This window comes from Balaenoptera ricei, chromosome 3, assembly GCF_028023285.1.
Source record: "Balaenoptera ricei isolate mBalRic1 chromosome 3, mBalRic1.hap2, whole genome shotgun sequence".
Lineage (NCBI taxonomy): Eukaryota > Metazoa > Chordata > Mammalia > Artiodactyla > Balaenopteridae > Balaenoptera > Balaenoptera ricei.
Window position 1 is genome coordinate 114,325,304 of NC_082641.1, and position 16,552 is coordinate 114,341,855.

Here is a 16,552-nt window from a genome sequence, read left to right on the forward strand (position 1 = left end):
GCAAGGGAGAGACTTCGTACGTTCACTCTTGGAGGAGGCTCTTTCTAGGTAGCAAATACTTGTCCCAGGTGTCTCATGAAGATTAATTACCTGGTGTATGGTAATTTGCTTTTCGTTTAAGAGTCACTGCTTAAAATAGACTGGAAAATAACCCACACAGGGAAAATAATGTAGTTTGCAAACTTCAGTGTGCATCAGGATGACCTGCCACCCTTATCACGATGCAGACCCCCAGGCCATGCCGATTCATTAGGTCTGGGTGGGCTCTAGATCCGCATTTTTATCAAGTGCTTCTGAGGTTGGAGATTCTTTGAGAAACTGCTGGTTGGTAGCTTCTGAGAGCCAGGAGGTTAGACAGGACAGAGCTAGCTAGAACCGGGGCTGCCGCAGGATCTGAAAGAGGTGTACGGTCTGCTGCTGTCTGTATGTGTGCTCAGGGCATGAAGAATCTGGGGCCATCCTGAGCTCCAGGGACATGAGGCCGACTCACGGCAGCCGTGACCGCACAAGGCAGAACAACTGTGTGAGCGGGGCTCCGCGCCCTGTTGCTGGTGCTGAGGTGGAGGCGCTACATGCAAAGACTGGGGGGCGGCTTTAAGGTCGGAGCTAAGGGCAGCCCCAGCTGATGGTCAGCCAGGGGACAGAGACCCCAGTCCTACAACTCTGTGGACCTGAATTCTGCCAACAGCCCAACGAGCCTCCCCAGGGCCTCCAGACAGGGATGTAGCCCCGCCGCCAACACCTTGACTTTAGCCTGGTGAGACCACGTCTGGCTTCCGCCCTACGGCAAATGAATCCAATCGCTTACCTTCATTGACTTCGTCATTTTCTCTATCCACCTGGGCCTTCAGGACATATCTTTTTATGAGCCGTTTCATGATTTTCTGAAATGTGAACATAAGGAAGGGATCAAACCAGCCCAGGTGAGCAGAGGCAGCTCGTGTGCTGTAGGTGTGAGTGCCTTCCCTCCTGCAGAGCGCCTGTCAGCACTGGGGGTCCTCCCTTGTCTGATGCCTCACTTTGAAGGGGTGCCCTGCCTAGTGGGGAAGGCTCCAGTACCTCTGGATTCAATAGCACCTGAGCCCGGGATGTGAAAACAGCGTACTCTCAGTGGCAGAAGGCCCAGCCACGCAGAGAGACAGAATCACCTGAGATCCACGGGCGCTGCTTGAGGGTCCTGGGCCTGCCTCTACCCTGGCCTTTGTGACCTTAGCCCATCATGCCCTCTTCTCGGGGCCTGAGCTCCGAAACACTTTCTTGTATTTCAACAACTGATGCGATCACGGGGCAGTAAGGAAATCTTAGCAGGCCAGCCCCGGTGGAGCTGCCTCCGTCAAGCTGCTGGGGAGGAGAGGAGGTTCACGTAGCCCACAGTCAGGGCCAGGCACGGAGGACCAGTCCACTGTACTTTGGAAAATTCCCACCAGAGGCAGAGACAGAGACAGCCTTGGGAGGGTTGGCCAAGATACCGCTTCCCTGAAGTCTCACCACCCGCCCGACGCTGTCACACTGTCGAGTCATGTTGGAGGTCCCACTTATTCTGCAGATACCAGATTCTATAAGCCAAGGAGGCAGGAAGGAACACTTAAGAGCCACCAAGAATAGAGCCAAGTGTAAGAAAGACTGCAGGCGGTGAACTTTGGATTTTGCCAGTTAGTCGTTCCAGGGTTACTGTGATATCGCAGGATCTAAAAATGTTCTGGTGGCCGAGCCTTCTGAATCTGTAGGAGCCAAGCAGCACCGTGAAGGGGGGGATTCCTTGCTCCTCGGCGTCCCTTCTGGTGACCGACTTGCCTGCTCACTCTGAGGACCGAGGGGACAGAGGTGGCATTTGCTAGGTTGAAGGGCCCCGAATTCTGTCCCCAGCTTTGCTGTGTGAGGTCAAGCAGGTGGCTAAGTTCTCTCTGACTACCTGGGCTCAGGAAAAGCTTCTTGCAAGTAGAAGAGAAGTGAGCTGACGGGATGCAGAGAGCTGGAGGATTGATCTCATTATTATCATCAACCGGTGGTTCCCTTGGGGCCTTTAATGGTGACAACCTCGCCAAGGAGGCGTCTCCAGCCCTGTGATTCCATGATTCAGTGTCCCGGGACCCTGAGCTCTGAGCCAGCTCATGTGGGCCACTTCTGCCCCTCCTCAGCCCCTGCTGGTGGTCCGCTTGGCTCTGTGGTTTGTGTCGTGCTCTAATTTCAGGCTGAACAGTTCATTAGCGAGTTGCCTTCGTGCTGCTCCTTCTCTGAGAGGCCTGGGTCTTGTCCTGTTGGTGGTTAAACTGCAATGCTAGATTTCTCACTGATGTCCTCATAGTCAATAAGGCAGGTTACCTAAGTTTTAAGAATCTGTGCCTTTTGTGGGACTCAATGATGCTCTTTTCACTTTGAATTGGAAAAACAAAACAAAATAAACTTTGTCCTGAACCAGTTCTCATGGAGGAAAAACCCCAACAAACCAGATACCCAAGTATCTGACATTCCTACTGAATAAGAAATTTGGAAGTATTCTACTGCACACTTTCAGACTGACATAAGACAAAGGGATCTAGTTAAAGTTTGTTGCCTTTTTAAAGGAAAACATCAAGAATTAGAGGTCCTTCCATTTCTGGATCCATCAATTAAACAGACTGTATATTTACGACGTAAAATTATAAGCCAGAGAGTGGAAGTGGAGAGCTCCCTTTTCTGTGATGGAGCTGAGCAGAATCCTTTCATAGCTACGGCAGCAACTGTCATCCTCCTGGCTTCATGTGCACATTGTGTTTTAGTGCAACATGATTAAACTGATGACTTTAAAAGATTTCATAGTATGTGTTTATTATTAATGCAAATTTGTTGAGTACTTCCTGCAGCCCAGGAGTTGTGTTATCCTCCTTGACAAAATGACCTCATGGAATCCTCCCAGAAACCAGGTGAGATGGGGGTTGTCGTCTCCATTTACAGATGAGGTCACTGAGGCTCAGAGAGCGAGGTGACTTCTCCAGGGTCACACAGCCAGAAAGTGGCAGATCTGGGATTTAACCAAAATGGAAACCAAAGCTGAGGCTTCGTCCAAGCTTCAGAAAAAGGTTAAGTGCACGATGGTTTTGGAGATGAGATGCAGGAAACTAGCTCCTGTTGGTCACAGGGGGCTTGGACCGCTTCTGGGTACCAATCTGTCCTTTACAAAGCACAAAGTCTTTTATGCAAGAAGAAGCCTCAGCTAGATTTCAGAGGATGGATTGTTAGCCCGCAGAAGAAGAGGGTCACTGGTATGTCATTGTCCTAAATGCCCAAGGCTTGCTCTTGAACCCTGGCATGCTTGATCTGAGCTGTGGTTTCTGCAGACCTGCAGCTCCAAGGGGAGAGCAGCAAGGGTTTGCTTTTAAGCCTCTCACCACAGATTAGGATTTTAGAGGTTTAATATGGAAGCAGAATCGCGTGAGCATGGCAGACACGCAGGGAGCCTCTAACCTTCCTCCGCACCCCGGTTCACTCCCAGGAGTGACATGTACCTTAAGGGAGAACAGTGTGACCACCTGTTGGTTGCTTAGAGACTTCATGCTCTGATGAGGACCTAGCCTCCCCTCTGGCACATGCATGTTAGACCACTTGGGATCTGTGGGAGCAAGATGCCAGTCTCGTCCCCGGCAAGTCTGAAATGGTTAGAAAATGACCAAAGTTCTCTTAACGTGGATGCTACAGAGGACCTCTGTTTGCAGAAAAGATGGACATCAAAAGCCTCCCCTACTTCACTATGTGGAGGAAAAGCACGGTCCTTTGTGATGAGTTTGCGACCCTTCCTGGCCAGCTTCCATAGAGTTTTCACTTCATGGAGATAATAAACTTTTTCCCCAAATTAACACGCCCTTGTCAGTGCCAACTTGGCCCACTTTGCCCTGAGGCATTTAGCAAGTACTGGAGATGAGTATATTCAGTGATCTTACTCAGGAAAAATAACTAATACTGAGGTGCCCGATGGGTAAGAATGGTTGTGACACTGAGACCCACATCCAGGCAGGGAGGCACACAGTTCCCCTGCCCAGACTCCAAGAGCCAGGTGGCCTCTGGCTGCTGCTGGTGAGGAGGGGATGGAAGGGACCGCTCTGTGCAGCCAGGGCAGCTGAGGACAGAGACAAGGAAGAGAATACACATGCTGAACGTGGCAAACCAATTAGCATCCAGAGGAAAGCAATGCCGCCACCTAGGAACAGAGACATTGAGGAACATTTGGAAGAGAATGGGCAAAATGGATCACAGGACAAGTCATTTGTTAAACTGGGGTTTATCAGACCCCAGAGTGGAAGAAATCAGCGTTGGCAAGCTGTCTATCCTGTTGGCTTTAATCTCTACAGAAAAGGTCATCTAGAAGGCAAAAGAGAGGACTCCCCACTGGGCTTTGGGGAAGGGATTGCATCATAAAAGTTGGGGCTTATTTCAGTGATGGACTGTGCCTAGGTTCTACGATTCATTTGTGATGCAGCTTGTCTGCTTTGCCCATGAATGAAATGTATCCTCAGAGACTGAGTATATGAAGTCTGTACACACCCCAACAGGTGGACATGCCAGATCTTGGAACGGGTCAAGGGTAGCTTTGATAGGAAGCACACTTTGGCCATTTTGCTGGTATCATGGTTTTGTTCCATTGCTTGGTCTCATGTCCACAGAGCCCAGATTGGGAAAAAAAAAAAAAAAATTACAAAAGCAAGGAAGCAATTTTGTGAAAAATGACAATTCAGATCCCTGGAAGCCTAAGAAAAGCAAAGCACAGAGAGCCTCTGAAGTTTGGAGGAACTGCCTTCCCTTATAACAGAGAGCCCTAATAAGTTGAAGGAATGACAAGCTTAAAATAAACACCCAACATGCTAAGGTTGAGCAATCAGCCAGATCCACTAGAGACACAAAGGAAACAAGCTTAACAACTACACATGTATCAACGACGGGGCTTTTATCTTATCGGGATCGCTCCAGAATGTCTCAGAACCTCGACAGTGAGAGGCTGACAGCATACATGCTCCGAGAGATGAAGGCTGTGGGTGCAGCCTGGATGGTAAGAAAGAGGGCGTGAGCTGGGCTCCTCACATTCTTGGCACTTTTGGAAGTTGCTTTGAGAGGAAAGCAATACAGCGTGGAAGGCCACCAGTGGGCCCAAGAAATCAGTTGAGCCATTTTTAGATCCCTGCCCAAATCCTTCATTCTGTACCGGTTGCTGCCCTGTGATAGCAAAAGCACCTTCCGTTCCTAGCTTCCTCCCCGCCAGGCTCAGATAGAGCTCTTCCCAGTGGCTGTCAGACACAAACAGGGCAGGTTCCGACACTGTGAAGAGGAGTAAGGGGCCAGTGCCCTGGCAGCGTGATGGGGTGCAAGAGGGGTGCCCTTCTGAGTCAGACAGATCTCACTTCAACCATCCGTGTGACCTTTGCCACGAAGCCTGAATTCCCTCAGCTGTTCAGTGGGGGTTACAGATCCTGCCTCTCGCACATGCCCTAGTGTCTAGTCTGCTCCAGCTGCCTTTCTGTGTCAACTCAATGTTTACTCCTATTGGAGCAGATGATAGCTCAGGAAGATGCCCAGACTTGACCTTGAAGGACTGAGCAAGGTGCGAATGTACAAATGCAAGATGCTTTCTGCTCCACCCACTGTCCTCTCAGCCCTCTCCCTCTGACGCCCACTGGCCCAGTTTTTCTGTCTTCTTTCTGGTGACAACGATTTGAATAAGTCGCCCCAGGCTTTTCTTGCTGGATTCACAAAATACAGGGTGAGCCTGCTTTCCCAGGCCATCAGTAGCCTGAAGCTGCAAACCGGCTAATCTGTGTAATCATAGCAGGAAGCTCTCCGGGAGACTGAAGGCTGCAGGGACTCAGCCAGTGAGGATGAAAGACAGAAATGGGATTGCTCAAGACTGCTCTGGAACGTGTCCTCGTTCATAAAGGATCCATCCTGGGTATAGACATTCACCACATCAGCTGCCTTCCTTGATGTCAGCTGCTGATTCTGCTCAAAACCCAGGAGAGATCTGGCCCTAATCCATTAGGGTTTTCTTTTCTTTTTTTTTTTTTTTACTAATTTATTTTATTTTTGGCTACATTGGGTCTTCATTGCTGCACGCGGGCTTTCTCTAGTTGTGGCACGCAGGCTTCTCATTGCGGTGGCTTCTCTTGTTGGGGAGCACGGGCTCTAGGCGCGTGGGCTTCCGTAGTTGTGGCACATGGGCTCAGCAGTTGTGGCTCGCGGGCTCTAGAGCACAGGCTCAGTAGTTGTGGCACAAGGGCTTAGTTGCTCCGCGGCATGTGGGATCTTCCCGGGCCAGGGCTCAAACCTGTGTCCCCTGCATTGGCAGGCGGATTCTTAACCACTGCGCCACCAGGGAAGCCCCTGTTAGGGTTTTCTATCTTTTCTGTGGCACAGATAATCTCTACTTCTCTCCGAGAAGCTGAGAAATAAAAATCCTTCCCCTGACCAAAGGATTTGTCCTGTAAAATAACTCAAAGCAGATCAAACTGGTCAGGTCCAATTTTGTGCACAATTAAAGACAAGACTTGCCCTCTGCCAATTTTTAGCCCATGTCACCTGATAAAACTATAAGTGCTACGAGGGATGGGCTGTTTCTTAATTGTACACTTAACTCCTCGTAACTGCACAGCTAGCTTCTGAAATATGGTTGCAGATTCAATCAGAGACCTGTGTCTGGAACATGCTAAGTCTGTAATGGCTCCCTCGGGGATGCTGGCACCAGGGTCATATCACCTTGGCCTGAAGGAACACTCAGGACAGCTTCAGATTTACATCTGATAGGAAATGGTCAGCATGGGTAAAACTGCTGGTCATTGGGAGTGGGAAAGCAGGAAAAGAATGGCCAGCACTTTTATAATCAATAACCTGTAGTAACCATTTATCACTGGCTGATGCAAACGGATACAGAGATTTTGCATTAATTTCCAAAAGCAAAGCAAGATCTGTAAGCATAAAAGTTCTCCTAACTTTTATAACAACAGACTTTGCCGGCTGGCAGTCTAAGGTCAGGTGCTTACCGAAGGCATCAGTATCCACCTGGTTGCTTAAGACAGATCCCTGGGAGCCATCCTGCGTGCCTGCCTCTCCCTACCACGCACCCACTGGTTTGCGTCAAGTCCCTTTGGCGATGCATCCCAAACGTATATTGAGTCAGTCAGTTTTTCTCCCTCACCCTTCTCACACTCCAAGTCGCCCTTCCTTGTACCCGGATGACTGTCACATCCTCCTCACTGGTCTCCCTGCTTCCACTCTTGTCCTCACCGGTCTCTTCTCATTATAGCAGTTAGCTAGTCTTCTTAAAGCACAAATAAAATTTTATCATCTTCTCCCTCCCCCAAGTTAGACTCCTCCCACTGCCTTCCTAGGTACATCAGAGTAAAATCCACCTCCTGCCCTTGCTCCAGCCCCCTGATTTCGACTCTGACCTCATCGTCCTCCCCTCTCCCCTGCTCGCTGAGCTCTAGCTGCTCTGGTCCCACCAAGCTTCTCCCCTCTGGCTTTTGCTGATGCTCTTCCTCTGCCTGAAAGGCCCCACGTGGCCGCCTCCTTCTCATCTCTGAGGTTTTAGCTAACTGTCCTCTCCTTGAAGGTACATCCTCTGACAGCCATATCTAAGCAGGGGCTCCCTATTTTTCTCCATTTTAACATCTGATTGTTTTCTTCTTGGCACTTTTATCCATTTGAAGTTACATATTTATTTGTGTGTTTACTTGCTCATTATGTCTCTCCCTCTATAGACTGGAAGTTCCAGTAAGATGGGAACCATGTCTGTATCCCCAGGAGGCAGCATGGTGCCTGGCATACAGTAGGCACTCAATAAATATTCGTTGAATGAAGGAAGGAATGAAGCTGTGTTCTGGGGGGAGTGACACAGCCACGTGACTAAATCGGTGTCTTAACGGAGTCCACTTCTGCCCATACCTGGGAAAGGGGTGGTTACCTGATATCTGGTGGGCTTGCTGTAAGTGTTATTTGCTGTCAGGTTTTCAGAATTCCTCATGCCAGCCTGGTAGCGAGTCTTCTGGGAAAAAAATAGAGAGCACATAATATATAATACATAATACATGATACATGATGGTACATACATACATGCTAGGACTCGAACAGGACCTGCATACGGGGCTGTCTCTAAAATGAGGACCCTCAGGAGGTCACTATACCCACTGCTGCTTGGCTTTCTAGAACATGTTCCTGGGGCCTCTAGTTCTGTAGGATGTCAGTGGGTTACAAATTACCGTTTGGTCAGCTTTGTTTGGAAAGCACTCAGTTAAAGTGATGAGGGTGTCCTTCCTCCAAGACTCCCCAGAGATTTTAATATGCTAACAATTGAGAATCTCCAGGAGGGGGAGATAATGGGCAGGGAACCTTTCTTCCCAGACATCATAATGCAGATACTTTCTGGGAAGAGCTAATCTGCTTCCGAGTTCACTAAGGAGTCCCTCAGTGGGGTCCCGGCTCAGCCCGCAGGACGAGGGGCACTGCGGCCGGCCGGCTGCCCCTGCTGGTGCTGCAGCCTTGCTGATGTGCTGGCTGATTCTGAAAAGCACGGGGTCCGTCCGGGCTCCTGACTTCCCTTGTATCAGGGGCACCATCTGAATCACACACACACAGCTCCCCCTCCCCCTCCTGCTGCCTCTCTAGCCCCATAAGTCCCACGCTACCTACCCTGAATTTAGAATTCAGCATGCCCATTTCAAGGTCATTTTCACAGCTTTTGGCCTTAGATTTGCAGAGTTTTATGAGGCACATCTTGATTCTCATTATGAGATAATAAAATGATTTAGGACTTGGCACTAGATTAAAAGGAGCAGGTAGAGTTCTTCCTTCATCAAAATAAGACAGCCAGAGCTTTGCTCGGGCAAACTTCCACTCCACATCTGCATCCTCCTGTGAGGCAAGGAAAACAACAGCACACCATCAGAGGCAGTGCTATCCAACAGACACATAACGTCAGCCGCAAAGGAGAACCACACGAGGGCATTTACATTTTCTAAGAGCCACATTATAAAAGGTAAAATGAAACAAGTGAAATTAATATCAGTGATGTATTTTATTTAATCTGATAGATCCAAAATGTTATCATTTCAACATGTAATCATTATAAAAATTATTTATGAGGGCTTCCCTGGTGGCGCAGTGGTTGAGAGTCTGCCTGCCAATGCAGAGGACGCGGGTTCGCGCCCTGGTCTGGGAAGATCCCACATGCCGCGGAGCAACTAGGCCCGTGAGCCACAACTACTGAGCCTGCGCGTCTGGAGCCTGGGCTCCGCAACAAGAGAGGCCGCGACGGTGAAAGGCCCGCGCACCGCGATGAAGAGTGGCCCCCGCTTGCCGCAACTAGAGAAAGCCCTCGCACAGAAATGAAGACCCAACACAGCCAAAAATAAATAAATAAATAAAATGCTGGCTTAACTCCTAGAGAGTTAAAAAAAAAATTATTTATGAGATAGCTCAGATTTTCTTGGCATACTGAGTCTTCAAAATTGGCATGTATTCTACACTCATAGCACATCTCAATTTGGACTGGCCACATTTCGAGTGCTCAGTGCGTGTGGTTCGTGGCTACCATATCAGACACCATCATGTGTTTCCTATTAGAAAGTGTATTTCTCATTGGTCAGAGTGCTGTCAAATGATGTTAAGAGGTCTAGTGTATGTAATTTAAGGGGAGCAAACCTGACGAGCTGGCAGGAGGTAGTCTGGCCATGCCCTCTTCCCTAGTGGTGGTGGTGGTAGATTTAAAGCGCAGATCTGTTACTTCTGAGTTGGTGGCAATGCCAGAAATGCTGAGTGGGGCCCCCTGAGAGGTAGCAGGTGTGTGTTTTCTGTAGGGAGGCTCCTTGGGCCCCTGTCCTAGGAGGGCAGACTGAGGCCAGGAAAGAGGCGTGGGGTTTGGAATCAGCTAGACCCTTACTAGCTGTGTGACGTAGGTCTGTACAACTTGGGCTGTAGTGGTCTTGGGCTTGCTCCTCTGCTCATGGTGACAGCCTGCTTCCCGTAGCCCTGAGGTCGGCACTGAATATGTGCTCTGTGCACAGTGGGCTTTTCTCCCCACAGGCCCGAGCTACACTTCAAGGGGCTGTGAGCCCAGCAGGGGCCCACATGAAGCTGCTGGGATGTGCCAGGAGAGTATAAGGTCATCACCAGCAGGCTTGCTTTTACTGAGACCCCATCAGCACCTGGCCTGCTCTATGGGGACATGCTATACAGGTCGTTTAGACTGGAAGCTTTGTGAGGGCAGGGGTCATTCCTGGTCTCGGCTGTACAGCAGAGAGGTGTGGGAGGGACTGCCGACCTGAGAGGAAGGGTGATGCAGTGGAGAGAGCACAGGCTCCGAAGCCTGGCTGGGTTCAAACCCTGCCTCTGTTCCTTACTAGCTGTGTAACCATGGCAGGTGACTTAGCTGCTCTGGGCCTCAGTTTCCTCATCTGTAAAATGAGGATAATAATACCTACCTCATAGGCTCTTGTGGGAGTTAAAGAAGTTAATGCAGGAAAAACAATGTCAGATACTTAGTAAACCCTCAGTAAGTATTATTTGTATCTCCATAGCTTAATACATTGCCTGATGTTCAACCTTCAGTCACTCAGCAAACCTCCTACTATGTGCCCACCTAGCACTCACCTACTGTGTGCCTGGGCTGTGCTAGGTAGGTACTGGGGATGGCAATCCTGCCCTCCTGGGACACGCAGCCTGGCCAATGACACGAGTATGTTAACTCATCAGCTCTTTGTATCTAGAGCTGGGCTAAGAGCTGGGTGCTGGGGGTCCTGGCCCTGGGGGTCAGGGAAGGCTGCCCCGAGGGCTAGCATTTGAGCTGAGATCCAAGGGGTGAGTAGTTCTCAACCAGGTCAAGTGCGGGTGGGCTGGGGTGGAGAAGAGTAGCAGTTAATTAGTGGAGAGGCAGTGAGAAGTGTAAACAATTCTTCGTAGGCAGTAAAGAACAGGAGACAAAGAGGTTCAGAGCTGGAAAGTGAAATGGAGGGAGGATTGTTTGTAGTTACTATTTTTTTTTTTTTTTAAAAAGATCAAGAGATGGGACTTCCCTGGTGGCGCAGTAGTTGAGAATCTGCCTGCCAATGCAGGGGACACTGGTTTGAGCCCTGGCCCGGGAAGATCCCACATGCCACGGAGCAACTAAGCCCGTGCGCCACAACTACTGAGCCTGTGCTCTAGGGCCCGTGAGCCACAACTACTGTAGCCCGCGCTCTGCAACAAGAGAAGCCACCCAATGAGAAGCCTGCACATCACAACAAAGAATAGCCCCCGCTCACCGCAACTAGAGAAAGCCCGCGAGCAGCAACGAAGACCCAATGCAGCCAAAAATAAATAAATAAATAGATTTATTAAAACAAAAAAAAGATCAAGAGAAGCATTTAAATGCTGACAGGCAGGATTAGCTAGAGAGGGGGAGAGGGCGAGGATGTAGGTGGGGAGGGCTAATGTGCAGTGGCTGATCCCGAGGAGGGGAGAGGGCAGGGGGCCAGGACGCATGGCTGGGGCTGCTCAGGCGGAGAAGGCCTGTCTGCCTACAGGAAGGCAATGGGTGGGGGTGGGGTGGGGCAGGCACAGAGGCAGGCAGGTCTGTGGATTCGGACTTAGGTGCTCAAGATCTGTTGAATAAATAAGTGTTCTCCTGTAAGAACTTACAAATACGTACTTCATTAAGGTTCATCGTGACCATGAACGCTAGGCACGTCCCAGCAGCCGATCTCAGGGTCCTTGTACACGAATCACCAGTAAGACAGTGGGGACATTTGCTCTCACCAGACAAGGAGAAGCCCAGCGCCCAGTGGGCTGCAGTGGGCTCTCTCTGTCTCCTGGCACCGCCCTGTGGTGGATAACTGGACGTCACAAGCCATGGGCTTGCTCACTTCTCTCCCAAACTAGTGGGCATCACTCATGCTAACCACGTGACTTCCCACGTTATGTTCATTTGGACCAACGCACAATGTGCTCGATAGGATGGGGCAGAACACCTGGGGTGAGTGCTCCAGAGACCCATGTATTCCAGGCACCATCTGGTTTCTCTTACACGTGGGGAAGCTGAGGCCCAGGAGGGCAGGGAAGGTTAGTTAGCAACAGCTCATTATCCACATAGGTGACCAAGTCTGTAAAACACTTAAATATATATATATATATATATGTATATATATATATATATATATATATGTTGTTTGTCTGCTGACACAGTGCTGCGTTTTCCTGTAGGTGGCGGGGTGGCAGGGTGGTGAGGCTGGGGGCTAAGACTAAGGCTTCACACTGGCTCACCTCTTCCTGTCTCCTCTTACCTCTTTTTCTTGCTCAGTCTACACTCTTGCAGCACAGTGCTGAGTATACCACATGGTTTTATCCCTCCCTGCCTTAGCACATGCTGTTCCTACTGTTTAGAATACTCTTTTTTGGAGGGATTTTATGGACCAAATCTTCCCCCTAAAATTCATATGTTGAAGCCCTGACCATAAGTATCTTAGAGTGTGATTATCTTTGGAGAAAGGGCCTTTAAAGAGGTAATTAAGGTTAAATGAGGCTGTAGGGGTGGGGCCCTAATCCAATATGACTGGTGTCATCATAAGGAGAGGAAGAGATACACAGAGGAAAGGCCCTGTGAGGACACAGCAAGAAGGCAGTCATCGGCAAGCCAAGGAGAGAGGCCTCAGAAGAAACCAGTCCTCCAGTACCTTGATCTTGGACCTCTAGGCTCCAGAACTGTGAGAAAATAACTTTTTGTTATTTAAGGCACCCAGTCTGTGATATTTTGTTGTGAGAGCCCTAGCAAACAAATACATGGAAGTCAATTCTTTTCTATACACAAGTAATTGTTTCTTATAAAAGTTTTAAGTACAGAGGTATACCAAGCAAATGCGAAAGTCCTTTCAAATCTTCTTTCTTGTTTCACTCCCTTCCCCAGAGGATACCCTTTTTCTACCTTTGCTTTCTGTATCTGCACATTTGTATTATTACGTACATGAGACTTGCCTATGGATATTTTTCTACAGCTTGCATTTCTTCACTTAATATCATAGAGATTTGCTCTGTCAGCACAAAAAAAGTCTTTCTCATTGTTTATAAACAGTATTTTAAAGTCTATGCTATATCAGTTTATTTAAATATTCCTATGTTGATGGGCTATTTCCAAGTTTTTCTTTTAATGAACATCTATGTAAAATCATATTTCCGCACAGATTTGCTGAGTCAAAGGGTCAGTGCATTTTATTTTGTTTTAATGTTGCATTTATTTATTTGACTTTTAATAGGTAGAACAATGACATGATTTCTAAGCACAAGAGCGTATAAAGAGAAAGCCTGTACACCCACCATGACCTCTAACCCCCACCTCTCAACACGCGCCCCTTGCTGTGCTCTTCTTGTGTACCCTTTCAGGTTATTTTTCTTTTTCAAATGATTATATGATCAAAAAGGAATACGTGTTCCTTTTGCTTCCTCTGTACATAGAGTACAGTATATACATTGTTCTGCAACCTGCCTCTTCTCTACTTACCATTATAATTGGAGGCCTTTCCACATCAGAATATAGAGAAAGTCCTCATCCTTTTTAAAAGCTGCACAGTTTCCCTCTGTTCAGATCCATCATAATCTATTTAACTAGATTCCTAGCAATGCTCCTTTAGTTTGTTTTTCATCTCTTGCCGTTCCAAACAAGGCTGCAATCAATAGTTCATGGTTTTTGCATTTTAGATTTTGATAAATTGCCTCCTGATATACTGTCTTGACTCCTTTGTCTAGCAAAATGAGTCTCTGAACGGCCTTCAAGTATCACCTCTGCAAGCTTCGGCGCCCCATCGTCACGCACGCTCTCTATTCTGCAGCTCCTACACCTGCTGGGACTTCTCTGGGTGCGCTGGCCCCACTGCACTGTAATTTGTTGATTGATGTATCTGTTTTCTCTCACTGGACTGAGTGAGAATCTCTTCAAGGGCAGAGATCGTGTCTTGGTCATCTCTGTATCGCCAGTGCCTAGCACAGTCTTGGCATACAGTAGGTACTTAATAAATAACTCGGGAGAGGCAGAAGTGAATGTAGGGTGAAAGAAACAGTCATTCCAGTTTGCCCTGGGTCACCTGCATGCTGTCCCGAGGGGACACATGTAAAAGAGGGAAGATTCGTGACCCTGTTTCTTTCTGCCCTCACTGGGCCATTGCATGCATGGTGCCTGCCGTGTGTCATGGCAGGTTGACCGGAAGTGCTTCTTGGAGCGATCCAGGGAAAATGCCTGTTGTTTGCTGTTCTGGCTTCACATTTAATAACACACGAGCTTCTGACGTCATTACCCTCATTGCTGAAAACAGCAATGCAAATTAAACCCAGGGAGAGAGAGCATTTTCAGTTAACTGGTCTTACCTCAATTTCCTGATACGAGTTGTTGATCATGGCTATTAGCATGTTGAGCAGCACGACCACCATGGTGACGTTATAAACGCCGTAGAGAACATAGCCAATGTTCTCGATGAATTTGTGGTCATATTTCAGCACCACCGAGATCACTTCAGACAAGCCAAAGATGGACCAAAATAAGGTTTTGAAGCTTTCTTCAACCCTACAAGGAAACAGACAGTCCTCTCAGGCGGTTTGCATCTGCTGACACTTCTCACAGGAGAGTTGCCACTACCCAGACATCAGTGGTTACCCTGGAGTAGGGCTGGGGCTGCTAGCTGGTATCTGTACTCTGAAGTCATGAGATATTCAGGTTTCTAAGAAGACTTTGAAAGACCATGATAAAGGGTAGGCTCTTTCTTTTCCATTCAACCCTTTTATTGGGACTCTCGGCTGCAGCATCAGTTTTTTTCTTGTTGCAATTACTTAAACATTTAAAATTAACCACCAGGGCAAACGTTTGTCCGTGTAGGTTATTAGCTTCAGAAAGCATACTCTTCCTTTAATAGTCTCTTGAGTGTCTTTTCTCAGACTACCCAGCCCCACAGGAGAGGGAAGAGGATGGTGTTCGCTAATGGAGCCAGCAACATTGGCGACTGGGGCTTGCTGGGCATTTGACACAGGGCAGCACCCTTAAGCCCCGTGACCACCTCTGTGGTGGGCTGGCTTATTCCCTCCATTTGACAGATGGAAGTACTGACGCTCAGAGCCTTCCGTGCCTTTCCCAGGAGCACTCAACTGGCAAGTGGGTGCAAATCCAGGCATGTCAGAGGTTTTCAAAAGCAGGTCCTTCTAACCACTATGCTTTACCACCATCCTGGCTGCAGCCACATATATCGGGTGCTCTAAACTGGGGATGAATTTTCAGGAATGAGAGTGATGAGTCTGATGTGTCCATGTTGATCAAATTCACCAGGTAACTGCCCAAACCTCACCCTGCAGCTCACTCAAGGTAGACACTGCATGTACTGTAAGGGCCGCCCAGGGAAGAGCTGGCTTTTAGGACACTGCTCTTTGACACTTGAGATTATCAAGTCACCAAATACACTGGTTTTAAGAGTAAGGTCCAAGCACGTTTTACAGTCTATACTTTGTGGCTCTGACCCTATATCAGGTTTGTGACACAGAATTCAATTAGAAAGCTGGATTTTGGTTGGGTGGTTTAGAACATGCCTGTGTGTGATAATATCTGAATGGTTAAGTGCAGGGCTTTTAGTTTGCATCCAGAGTTTGGGTCCTATTATGAGAAAGCACTTTCTTTTTTCTCTTTAACATTTCAGATTTTTAGCACTTACCCACAAATGGCCAGGATTAGCTAGATCTCGGGAGAAAAATCAGCGTTTTTTAAGGATTGGCATTTATTTGACAAGATGTACAAAAATACTAGTACTTGTCACTTTGGCTAAAAGTCCAACACTGACTTGCATGAATTTTCAGCTCTCCTGTGTGAGAGAGAGTACACGTGTGTGTGTGTGTGTGTGTACGTGTGTGTGTGTGTACGTGTGTGTGTGAGTGTGTGGGTGTACGTGTGTGTGTGTGTGTCTAGCCAGCTGTTTGCTCATTCCCTGTGCATCTCAGAGTCTGAAAACTGAACACTGAACTGAGTTTTTGTTCTCATTATTTGTTTTTGTTTTCTTTTAAATCTGTGAGTTTGGAATATTTAATTTATCTTAGTTTTAGTAAGCAGTAATTTAGTTAGGGGTTTAGAAATAAAGACTGGGTATCGAGCTATTATTTTAGAGCTCCAGCTCCTGATGCTATTCTGAGAAAGGGGGAAAACTTTCCTCACATGAGATGCAGCACCCATGTTGTGTGAAAAAGATGCCGTTCAATGTGTGGGCATGATTCACTGCAGGTATTGCCTTCCATTAAGAAGCAATCTTTCATTTATCACCCTAGTGGAAGGGGACAGTGGCAGAGAGAATCTAAAACCACTCAATGAGCCCCAAATCAAAACTGAAAGGAGATGGCAGAACATAATTTCTCTGATACTTGGTCCCTTCCTAGCAGGGTCAGGTGAAAACCAGAGGACACGCTGTCCAAGAGAGGGGCTGGGCAGACAGATACTGGTCCAGGATAATGTACTTACCAGGAACAACTTAAGAAGTGGATAATACATCCAACTGAGGGACATTTAACAGAAATTCATTTTCCCTTTCTTACCTTGGAAAAC

The 16,552-nt window shown here is 48.0% G+C and overlaps 1 protein-coding gene across 5 annotated transcripts in view; it reads right to left on the reverse strand.

Moving 5' to 3' along the window:
• TRPC7 (transient receptor potential cation channel subfamily C member 7) overlaps positions 1 to 16,552 on the reverse strand; it is a 124,055-nt gene that overhangs the window by 1,353 nt on the left and 106,150 nt on the right. For 4 of the 5 annotated variants that reach the window (XM_059919486.1, XM_059919490.1, XM_059919489.1 and 1 more), the window contains 4 exons: positions 14,347 to 14,542; positions 8,650 to 8,871; positions 7,925 to 8,005; positions 809 to 884 (listed from right to left, as the gene is read on the reverse strand). In XM_059919486.1, coding sequence (XP_059775469.1) covers positions 809 to 884; positions 7,925 to 8,005; positions 8,650 to 8,871; positions 14,347 to 14,542 — 575 coding nt within the window. The remainder of the gene's footprint in view (positions 1 to 808; positions 885 to 7,924; positions 8,006 to 8,649; positions 8,872 to 14,346; positions 14,543 to 16,552) is intronic. The other variant, XM_059919487.1, reaches the window with a different exon arrangement.